The 12,336-nt window shown below is 37.6% G+C and overlaps 1 protein-coding gene across 1 annotated transcript in view; it reads right to left on the bottom strand.

Moving 5' to 3' along the window:
- Positions 1-12,336, bottom strand: part of SPAG17 (sperm associated antigen 17) — a 284,919-nt gene that overhangs the window by 43,634 nt on the left and 228,949 nt on the right. The window contains exons 18-22 of the mRNA XM_009879926.1: positions 9,068-9,252; positions 7,294-7,388; positions 4,402-4,513; positions 3,787-3,915; positions 1,342-1,455 (exon numbers count right to left, since the gene is read on the bottom strand). Of these exons, the coding sequence (XP_009878228.1) occupies positions 1,342-1,455; positions 3,787-3,915; positions 4,402-4,513; positions 7,294-7,388; positions 9,068-9,252 (635 nt within the window). The remainder of the gene's footprint in view (positions 1-1,341; positions 1,456-3,786; positions 3,916-4,401; positions 4,514-7,293; positions 7,389-9,067; positions 9,253-12,336) is intronic.

The raw sequence follows: 12,336 nt of genomic DNA, 5'->3' as shown, positions 1-12,336 counted from the left end.
AATAAAAAAGATGCATAAAGCTGGCAAACAGCATGAGGCCTTTTGTCATCTTGGCTTCCCTAAAAGGAAGAAGGAAGAGATAAAATAAACAATAAGAAAAATGATAATTAGACAGGTTCCAGAATTTTTTTTCAGTAATGCAGGGAAAATGAGTAATTCGCAGACAATTTAACCAATCAGTACAGAGAAACTGCGGATTACATGGCATACTGTTCTACATCAGGGATGGATAGCATATGAGAATAGTCTAAGCCAAAATATTTCTGGTCAGAATTTTTCTGAGCATTCACGATACAAACGGCCACAAGGGGAATTGGCCACAAGCAAGTGATTGTAGAAAAACTGCAAACAATCAAAGAATGCCAGTCAGCAGTGCCGCACTAAAGCTCAACATCGGATTATTCTAATATAGAACAGGATGCTTGTAGTACACGTGAAAAAGCCTGAACATCACAGCTGACATGCAGGTGTTTATTTAGACATTTCTCTCTTTTATGCCAAAATATAAGTCTCCACAGTCCACTACACTGTGGATGCTCTCTTGGCCCAAGTTTAAAAAGTCCTTTTTTAGCAATTAATTTGTAAAATGTATTTGAACAACAAAGACTGAGTGTATAGTGAATGGTTTACCACAGTCCACACAAAGATGAATTCAATTAAATGTTTTCATATTTTAAGAGCTGAAAAATGCTGGGATTATTTTCTGATCAGATGAGGGTTTCACTTTTATCCGTATGATGGTTTCAGTGGCTTTTCAAATGTAATGGAAACAAAAAGCTCTTGGTAAAAGCAGACGCTATTTTCACTGTGGTTTTGTGAAGCAATTGCTTCCAGTTGGTGAATGTGTTTGTTGAAAGGCTGAGAGAAATCCCTCATTATGTCTGCACAACTGTAACCTAAAGTCCAACTCCTAACATAGGATGTAAGTTCCATAATCACCTATATAAGTTTACAAAAATATTATTTCTTAGAAAGCCAAGAAGACTCCTCAGCAAATCACATTTTCTTTGGCTCAAATTGATTGGCCGACTTAGCTGGGCTACTTAATAACAATACTTGCAAGTTTCTCCTTGCACTGCTCTGTTTTCACAGTAAGTAAAAAAGCATGGAGACCTCCCTACAGTTTGAAATTTGAATCACAGAATATTCTTGACAATGTAATCTCATCTTGAGCATTGCTGAAAATTCCCCACCATGTAGTAACAGCTGCTGAGAAAGGCAGAATTGCATGCAACAAATTATTGGGTTAAGGAGCATATGAAGAAAAAAAAAAAAAAGAAAAAAAACCCACCAAATTCCCCCTACGGTTCTCAAATATCCTCTTCTATTTGCTTACTTTACCTGCTGTCTTCCCTGTAGGTCCATAATAGCTCAGGGACAGCTGGATTCCATTTTCTAAGGTGGCTGAAAAAGATCCAAACTTGCTCACAGCTTTCTTTTGATTTTTCAATTTTCCTTTAAAAAAAAATTTGAATGAATTTTAAAGATAGCAACACATACCAGAATCACCTGACCTGCAAACCAATGACTGGTGTGAACAGTGGCACTTCAATGTGGATGACTAACCTGTAAAATACATTAATATAGGACAGGGAAAACTTCATCATTCCATTTATAGGGTAGTATGTAACAGTCAGTTTTGTGTAATATAACTGTGATTTTTCATCTAGAAATTGCATTCTAATCAGCTCGGTTTGTAAAAAAAGGTTCAATAGCAACAACTACTGAAAAGTCTTTGTGAACTGAAACAGCAAAAGAACCTAGTTCTGGAGTCAAGCACCCTTGCTCCTGTTCCCTACTTGGCTCAGAAGAATGCTAAACTCCTCATTTCTATCACATGTGACCTATGCACTAATAAAATACACTGTCTCTCAGGTATTGTCATGGACACCATACCTTAAGGAGAAAATAAAAGAAAGGAGAAAAAGTTGAGAAGTTAGATCTGAAGACGCATCTGGCATTTGTGAAAGTGGTTCAGAAGACAAGCTCACTTAGAGGTGCAGAAGAAGACATCGTGTGATGAGCATGTCATCCTTGAAAACCACATGAACTATGCAAGGCAACACCTCTGAGAAACTGACACTGGAACCTACCTAGAGTGTAGTTCAACTCAGGAACCTACCTTGAGTGTAGTTCAACTCCTACTGCCTTAAAGAAATATTCTGCTGGTAATAGAAATCCTTGGGATTTCCAAAATGGGGAACAGCTTCTTAAAACTGCGAGGAGCAGCAGAGAAGACTACAAAAAAAGGTTAAGGCAGGCACCCAACACTTAGCCATCTCCCAGTTCTTTCATCAACAAGGCACACTGCTGAGACGCCGTCTGCTCCTATTTACCCTGTCATTGCAACATTCATTCATGAATCACCTGCAGGATGCTATTTTGCCATTTTGACTGCATTAAAAGCTTACCATTGTACCATTCAGCCACTGCCAAGTATCAGAGTGGATTGGTTCTTCTCTTCCATACTGCCTTTCTATAAGGTACTCCTGTTTACAGAGGAGGAAAGCCTCTCAACTCATGCCAAGTGAATACAACTTGCCTCAGATGCTAGCACATTGGTGATTAAAAGTACCATTTGGCAGACCCCAGAATGATACAGGCTACTTTCAGAAGGGCAGACAAGAAACATCTCATCTGCAAAGGGATGAAATTTTATATTCGGACAACCTACCATTACATCACTGGTGGCAGCTGAAGTCAAGGAAAGGAGCAAGAGCAGGATGCTTTCTAACACGGATGAAGGTTAAAAGAGCTAACACACCTGCCAAAAGTTATACTTTTCCAACACTCTTCAGTTCAGAGACAGCAATTCCGTAGTACTTTTTGGCAAACGCATATACAAATTGTTACAGACTGGCCGCCTTCTTGGAAACACAGTCACCTGGGTTCAGAAAGGATGTGGATTCAATGCTTTCTGAGTGTTAGCAACATGTCAAACAGCAGTAAAGTTGCTGAACTGCAGAAAGGTCTGTTTCCACAGCAAAAGTCTTGAAGAGGCACTATGGTCATCCGTCTCACAAAAGGAGGTCCAGTTCAAAGGTGGAAATACTCCCTCTCAAGGGCAGGCATTTTTCCTGCTCACAATCGACATGATTCAGTTTGCATCTTCTTAGGCTTTCCCAGGCCACATTAAGATCTGAAGGAGTCCTCCACTAAAGAAGAAAATTATGTTCTTAAGGAATGGTGATTCTTTTTATTGATTTCCTTGTGTCGTGGTTTGGCCTCAGCCAGCAACAAAGAACCACGCAGCCGCTCGCACAACTCCCACAGTCGTGGAAAAAGAAAATGACAGGGCCAAACTCGTGGGTTAAAAGAGTGCAATTTAACAGAACAGCAAAAGGAAAAGACAAAAACGCGATTACAGTACCGCCGCGAAGCGCACCGACCAGACCCGCACCGCCGCAGCCCACCCCCGAGTGGCGACTCCTCTCCTCGCCCCGGCTAGCGCCTCTTATAGCCCGGGCATGGGTCACGTGGGATGGAATACCTGCCCCCTGCCGGCTCCGGGGGAGATTAACCCCATCCCTGCCGGAACCAGGACACCTTGCTTTGCAAAAGAGACTGGTTTACACCTGTTGTCCTGTACTGTGCTTCTACATCTCGGTAAGATCTCTCTTCATGGTGCCTAAGTTGGCTAACTGGATTTTTCTTCTATTTACAGAACACTGATCTTATTTACCCTCCGCCATTAGTAGGAATTTATTTTCTGGTAGTTTATAAGCATCCAGTTACTAAATATGTCAAACTATTAATTCTTTATATCAGTGGTGTCAATCCACTAACCTGATCTAATTTTCTGTTCTTCATTAGTTTCTTGCACTTTGATTTCTTTTAAGTTTTTCTTGGGGTCTGTGATATGAATGAAGAAATTGTGGTTGTCTTTTATCACTTTCACCTTTACCAAAGTTAGACCTGCAAAGCAATGGAATACTATTATTGCTACCACCAAGCTTCAGAACTGCCCTGCAACCAAAAAAACCCTGTGACTGCAACTATAAAGCATACAAAAAAGAAAATTGCTCTGAAGTGGACTGAATTGCTTAGTAGTAGACTAATAAGACAAAATTAAGGCTAGCTGAGTTTAGACTAAATATTCAAAATTACTGGAACATGCATTCTTTGAATATCATGCATTGGTTGTCATTGAACAGATAAATATTAACTGTTTTTTCTTCATTTCTGATTTTCTGGTACTTTATTTACCTATCAATTGTCAACATACTACAGGAAAATGTAAACATTAGTAGTGATAGAGGCTAATATGGGATTACATGGTACTCTCACAACATCTTTAACTGAATTTCTACTAGAGACATGAAAAAGCATTTATGGATTAAGAAACTGTGCCATCAGTTAGTAACTGAGTAAAAGCAAAACATAAAGAATTAAAAAAATCACCTTTTACAAACTCTATCTTCTCTACTTGAATCTGTCCTCCATCAGATGGGAAAAGATATTGATTGGTTCCTGATACTTGAATGAGATCCTCCCCTGTATTGTAGCCAAGAAACTGGAAAAACAAGTTTTAGATTATGAGTAATACAGAAAGACCGAACCTATGAAAAAGGCAAATGAAGGACAGATCCTCAGGATCCACTGTTCTGGTCAACTTTTTTTGCTTAGATATGTAATAACGACTGTAGCAAACACATAGCATGTTAGTCTCATATCCAAATAATTTCTCAGTTACTAAGTGAAGTAACTTGTTACACATGAGAGCAGAATCTGGTCCTTCAGTGGTATGGACCCATCATGGAAACAGAAGAGTAGTAAGTAGACTGGTGGCTTAACATATAATGGGAAGGAAATTAAAATTCTGGCCAAGAACAAAGAGAGTAAGTACAATGTCATGCAATCAGATAAAGGGTAGATAAAGATTCAGCTTTCCACCCTCTAGATTTTGGAATTCAGACACTGTAAATCTGACTCTTAGATTGCTGTGCCTTCCAAAGAGTCACAAACTGGCAAAAACTACATGAGTGTACTCAAGTAAGTTCAGACTGAAATGTTATCTAACTATGAGTTTGAAGTCTGTATTCAAGCAAGTTTAGACTAAAATATATTGATGTACGCAAGTTTTGGATGCAAGGATTAGACTCTGCAAATATAAAGCAGTGTGAACTGTCTAAAAACTGTTTGGACGTTAGTGAAGAGTTTCCTCTGTAAGAAATATCCCCTGTTAGTTTAACAAGCAGAATACCTTGTATTAGGGTACTCCAAGAACATGAATTTTGAAACAGGAAATGGAAGAAACTGTGAACTCCTTTTACTTGATTTCCAATGTGGACAGCCAAAACTTCAACTAGGTCTAGCATGCCCCAAATATGGGAGTTGGAACAGGTCTTTATGTTCCCCTTTCATATTCTCTCCCATGAAAATCACAGTTTTAGGCAAAATTCATCCCATAATTATATTTTCCATGGGCAAAAAACCATGACCAACTTATTTTTGTGTTCATGTCATATACACTAAATCCCATCCAATTTACTTAAATAATCTTGTGTAGGATAATCCTAAACATCAGAAACTGCTTTCCAAAACTTTTAGGAAAAGATCTGCTGCTAAAATGATGGAGTTAAACAAGATCTAGTTAGGCTTAATTTGCCCTGAGCTCCAATTTCACAATAGATAATAGCTTTGCTGTAATCTTAAATCTCTATAGAAATAACTAGCACTTTCCTAACATGGTGCAATAATATGACTCCTTACCTTATAAACTTTCTCAGAATGTTGATCTGGGATGCTGGGATCCTCCTCAAGGTCAGGGGCTTTTGCTGGCTCATCTTTAAACTTCTCTTTGGAAGATAGCTTGTTGGAACCTTTACTTTCTTCATGTATTATTATCTCCTGTCCTTTCTTTTTGCCTCCCAAATTTTCTTTTTTTCCTTTTTTTTCTTCCTTAAGTTGTTGTTCCTCCAGTAATCGGTCCCGCTCCTCCTTCCAAGCCTACATTAAATGTTAGGAATTCAAATGACTGTGGTTATCTTTGTATTACAGGATATTTCATACGTGCATGCTGAAAAGAGTGCAACTAAAAAACTCAGAGGAATCAATGTTCTAAGACACTCTAAATCACTCATGCTTTCCAAAAGTGTCTACAGTTTTACAATATTACACACTACATTTTGCACAAAATTACTGACTCATTCAATCCACAGGATAAATGATTCTTGACCACACGAGATATGTCAGATGATTATTTGAATCCTGCACATTCAGTCATAGAAGAATTATTTTGTTGTGCACTATTCCACAATGTTTATCACCAAATCAGAATGCATCACCAGTATTAGTTTATTCCAAAATGCAACTTTGAGATAAAACAATTTTATTCTTTCACAGAAAGAGGAAGGAAGTATCAATGCCAGAATTACCAACTTGTATCAGGAAGACAACAAGAGATATCCAAGATTATCCATAGTATTTAGGGCTTTGTAGCATTTTATATTCTAAGCATATCAAAGCACAAGCATGTCTGTGGAAGAAATGGCAAGCATTCACAGATACAAGTTAGGCATTAGCCTAACTTGAGCCGTGCAAACTCTAGGTGAGCACCCAGGGATTGGTTAACACCATTTCATATCTACATTCGAATATCAGTGCTTTAAGTGCGGAGTATTACACACTATAGGAAAGATGAGACATACTACGGCTGTGAGGAGTTCAGAAAAGCAGGGGAGTACAACATCAGTTAAGCTACACTTATGCAGAGTAATGGATAGTGCCAATAAGACATGCAATATGCTAATCTTACGTGCACATAACTCCTACCTCAGCCAGAAACTTACTGTGTGAACCTAGAGAAGTCATTTCATCTGTAGTGTGTGACTATGGTCTACATCCATAAAATGGGATACTCTGTCATAAGGGAACTCTGAGGTACCATTTTTATATTCCTTAATTTCAAAGAGATATTGATAGTGAAAGTAGGAGTTGGGTACATAAGTACTTCCACGAATCCGGATCTTATGTTTTCATAGCGTTATAACAAAAAAACTTCAATGAGAAGTAGGATATTATCCATAACTCTTATTTCCTAGTACTTCAATTATGAATTGCTTTTTGAATGTCTAGTCTAACTCCAAACACTCTTACCTTAAGAAAATAACATAACATAACTAAATCAATATGGAATATATTAAAGAAAACAAGAAATAAAGTATACAAAAAATAGCCAAGAGCAACAGCTCCAAGAGGATTGAGTCAAGTCTACATTAGAATGAAAGCTTACCTTCCTGGGAAAGCAGTGTTATTTAGTTAATTTCAGGAACATATATATTTTTGCCTCACCTTTAGAGAGCCTTCTCTGATAAAAGGACCTTTTTCATTGTTTGCTTGAGATTCTGGAATAGTCTCTGTTATGCTCTCAGGTCCTGACATGCTGCCTTTGAGAAATAAAACGGGAATAAATGAGGTTATAAATATATGAAAATTGAGTAATTTTTAAAAATGTACAAATAAAAGAAGTGCAAGTAAACAAAAAGTATATATCGTAAATAGTAAAAATATAAAAGTAGAATAAAGAAAATGTTAAATATTTTTGGAGATAAAATAGAAAGACTGTTCAGGTTAGAAGAAACTTAACTGACATCTAGTATTACTTGATTGTCATAACTGGGGACCAAATATGCTAAACAATATATCACCGTATTTAAAGAATAAGTCTCTGCTTCTTGCTATTGAAGGTTTTGCTCCTGAAACAAGATTGTTTTCTTCTAATGCAGATGAGCAATGCTGAATAAACAATAAGCAGTATTTATTATTTTTGCTACTACCATTGAATTCCAAAATTCAAATCCAGTCCTTTAACCAGCTCACCAAATGCCAGAACAAGCTCAATACCAGAACCATAGATATTACCACCTTTCAAGTCAAAAAGGTGAATAAATGCTGTCTGATCCTTCAAACCTTCACTAAAGCAAAACTTGCCATATCCCTTTTTTACTATTAGGGCTTTATAGCATCCATGACTCACAAAAAGGGTATCTCTCTAGGTGTGAGGTTTTAGATCATGCTTGGATACGCAATATTTACCTGCCAGAAAAGATAATTTGAAGTACACTATCAGAAACTTCTAGTTAAATTATTTAAATACTTTGTATTAAAAAGTAAAAATTGCAGCATGCGTTACAGCAGTGCCAGTGAAATTGAAATCACCTAAAGACAATGTCGCCCATCTGCACATCCCAGCTAGAGGTGATTATCTTCTTTCAGCAAGTGAACTTCTCTATGAATCATATCTGTCACGAGGCACCAGACGGGCAAGACTCAATCTAGCTCCTGTGACAGCTAGATAGGTACAAATTATGATTTAGAAGACATAAGTGTCCTTTCAGTTTCCAATCTATAATCAGATGTATTAATTGGGTTGAGGAATAACTTTCCTATTTTTGTAAATGCTAATTGCTAGTACTAGAAGGTTTCAAAGTGTATTCTCACAAGTGAACAAAGCAAAGGCTAAATATCAACAAATCATTGTTAATGCCATTTAAATACACAAATAGACAATTTGGACAGAAGTTCTCTTTTGTTAAAAGGGGTTTTCAGATTTTGCTGCTTGCTCAACAGTTACTATACGAACTGCTTACAGTTCTCATTATCCAAAATGTTGCTTGTAATTAAAGTTTGCTTTGCAGTCTAGTCAATATCAGTTTCTGGTTTTAGCTTCTAGCCCACAGCTTCTGACTTCCAGCTTTTATTCTGCCCTTTTAAAAAGGAATTTTCCTGAACTGTGTTGCCAAATTCAGTTATTCCTCCTCTCTTCATATGTTCAGTCATCTAAACAGATATTCATATTTGCATGTAATCCATTCAATTCCATTAAATAAACATAGCTATTGTCAATTATCATTTACATTAAAGGTCTTAGTTTTCAGAACAGAGGATGATGCAGAATACTTTAATATGTGTATTTAATTAATTTCAAAACATATTTATGTCTATACAGATGACAAAACGAGGTTAGTCAATGAAAAAATAGATGCAATTCTGTTCTGGACAACTTTGGATCTCAGCGTTTAACATGAAAAATGAATTTTCTAGGATAAAACAAAGAGATACCCACTTTTGGCTTTCTTAGTGAGGCCAGGTTTTTTGGCAGCACATGAAGACAATACAAAAGGTCCTTCTGCAATGGCTTCTTCCAGTTTAAGAGATTCTATTTCCTTAGCCACCTTCTCTTCCTGGTATTTGGCTTCTTCCTCTTTCACCCAGTCTTCAATTGAGTTGGCCACAAGCTCAAGATAGCTCCTGAAAAGCACAACATTCCTTTATTTACCATAATACAGTTTTCACTAATATGATTTCAGGTCAAACAAGACCACTTGGCTTCTCGGTTTCTTATATAAATATTATTCTATAACCTTTGAGAGAAGGCTTGCGTTTGACAGGTTTTCACTCAGTTTTTAGAGGAGCTGGCATTTTTGCCTGCCTGGTATTTGCTTAATATATTTTACATTCGGGATTTTGGTCCTCCTTTCTGCAGGGATATTAGAAACTTGCCCTCCAAAGAATGCCCACCCTCAAGGAAAATCCAGAAAGTCAGAAAGCATAGAGACATTCAGTTTAAGAAAGGTTGAGACTAATTCTCCTCCTCACTGTTTTACCACCAGGATAACATTTTCTTGGTTGCTCTTGATTTATATTGTCTTTTAGAATACACTTCATTTGTTTTTTCAGCAACTGAGGAGGTGTTATTCTATTTAATTCATAGCTCTTCTTCATCCATGTGACAAGAAAGGTGCTTGGAAGTTGTCTCCACATGCAGATTAGAGAATCAGTGCATGTAGCCTGGTGTAAATTCAGAATATTCACAATTAACAGTTGAAGTGAGCACTGAATGACAAACTGATCCAGAGTTTGCAGCTGGTATCAGTCGTTGCATTGTCTCATCTTCCAAAGGTGTCTGAAATGATTGCTAAAATAGTTCATTGTGAACAACTGCTTCCAAGGTAGGATGAACCCTCTAAGTCTTACATGCAGTTGCCACTCAATCCCTTGTTTGGAGTGCTACCATAATTCTTTAAAGTAAAATTCTTCATGTGTACAAAACTAAAAGGGGCTTTTAAAGAATGCACAAGTTCAGTTGTTGTGTCTTCATAATGCTTTGTATTTGTAAGTTCACGATGATTCAATTTTATTCAAAATCTCTGTATGAATTACAGTTTTTGGTTGCGAACATGTAGGTGGCACAACCAATTTTTGACCTCATGAGAGTTTTAAAGTTCTTATCACAGCATTACATTGTATGTCCAAGAGAATTAATATGTAGGCTATCTACACAGACTGGAGATGTATACAGCTCATGTAAAGCTTAAAGATATACCAAGTCTCTCCCAACTCCAGCAACGTAGGTGGAGCCTGCTTTGGCAAACTTGCATGGAGAAACTGTTGATCATATACTCAGTAGGGGTAAGGTGACTCTGCTTGTATCTGAAGAAAAGTGTATGTAGACGCTATAAAAACAAAGGTGTTGAAAACAAAAGGCAAAACCAGGCTAGAACCTAGAGTTGCCAGTATTGGAATAACTTGAAGATGAATATACGTTATAAATAAAAAAGAGATTAATAGCGTGGAAAATATTTTAGGGCAATAAAACAGTCATTCAAAGTCAAAAATACACATTCTATTAATATGTATTCTGATGTCACCACTGCCAGTGTCTGACTCAGAATCATTTCTGAGAAAGGATTATTCTTTTCCAGTAACTTGTGTAATGTGTTTACTATGAAACAGTAAACAAATGTCATTAAGATTAACTTTGAGAAAAGAATAGTTCTGATAACGTCTGAATTAATTTGGCCTCCTGCTAGAGTGGCCACTTATCCTAACCAGAATTGAAATGCTTTATATGCATGTATCACTGCAGGTACATGTACCCATGCCTTTGGATCCCCTTAGTCAATAGCATCCATTGAATTTCACACGCAGCCTCCTGCTGCCTACCCTTTGAATAGCACAATTCCTGTATTTTTGGGTTCTACATGAACTATGGGACCTGATATCCATAAAGAAGAGGGAAGGGTAACTGGGATCTCCAGGAGCAAAAGCTGCTGCAACAGAAGAAATTTAATTTCCCCCTTGCATGAGAATTTGCTGTAAAAGGACCCAGTGTAACCAACTGATTAGCAAGTAACAGAAGTATATTCCAGACAGGAAGCACAGAACAATCCTACAAAGTGGGTCTGTGGTCTATAAGATGTCACAGTAAAAAAGTAACAAGCAAACACAGGTAGAGAACTCCCAACAGAGAAACAGTCAAGCACAGCATCTGTTCTGCATTTGTAACTCTCCTGTGGTGAAGGTGTGGCTCTCAAAAATTAGAACAATAGTAATTTTAATAAAAGGAAAATCAATAAATTGTTACTAAACTCATCAGGAGCCAGCTATTTCACAAAGGTAAAAACTAGTAATACCACTGCTTAATTAACAAGTAGGGGTTGTGCCTGTTTCTAGCAACTCAGCAGGATCTGGAAGCTAATGTAGGCAACAGCTTCAAGCACTCCAGGTATTTAAAGACTGTCTTCCACAGAAGTGTTATGTTGCTTGGAAACATACACTACCAAATATTTATGATACTTTGTCTGGAAATTGAAATTATCTTTAGCAAAAAGGTTAAATAAGGTCAGAAATGTGCTTATTATTTTGCAGAGAAAAGGCAGGTATAGAAGCCACATAACAGAAGCAAGTAAGAGCCCATAGCTCTTCTAAGATACTAGCAGTGACGTATTTCTATGAAAAAAGACCAAAGCCAAAGCTTATTGTTAGCTTTCATGCCAGTTCCTTTAAGGACTCCTTGCTGCTTTGAAACGGAACCCTACGAAGCATCACTGAACAAAGATGGCATGCCCCAAGCAGAAGCTATCTTTAATGTCTAAGTCTTGTTTCCAGTGTATGTGGAAGAGTAAGAAGGAGGAAGCATATAGCTATTCCACCCTCAACTGAATTATAATGCATCTACCACAGAACCTGCTTCATTCCTTCTTTGGATGCAAAATTAGCCACTTTTGTTTTGCAGGTATCAAGAGCACTTCCCATTTCTCAATTTGCCTTGAACCAACTACTTCAATGCCCTTCCATGGTGACCAGCCAAATTGTTCTAGGATTCTGTAGATGAAGAGTAGTTCTTTCAAGGAGAAATGATTCTTGAGGAGGTCTGGTTCCTCACTATCTGTTCCTATGAACAACACAACACTCCACTCTTGTGAGACCCCACCTGGAGTACTGCATCTAGCTCTGGAGTCCCCAACATAAGAAAGACATGGACCTGCTGGAGCCTGTCCAGAGGAGAGCCACGAGGATGATCCGAGGGCTGGAGCACCTCTCCTATGAGGA

Source organism: Charadrius vociferus, unplaced genomic scaffold (genome assembly GCF_000708025.1).
Source record: "Charadrius vociferus isolate BGI_N301 unplaced genomic scaffold, ASM70802v2 scaffold162, whole genome shotgun sequence".
Taxonomy (NCBI): domain Eukaryota; kingdom Metazoa; phylum Chordata; class Aves; order Charadriiformes; family Charadriidae; genus Charadrius; species Charadrius vociferus.
The sequence above is the reverse complement of the archived record's forward strand: the minus strand, read 5'-3'. Positions and strand labels throughout refer to the sequence as shown.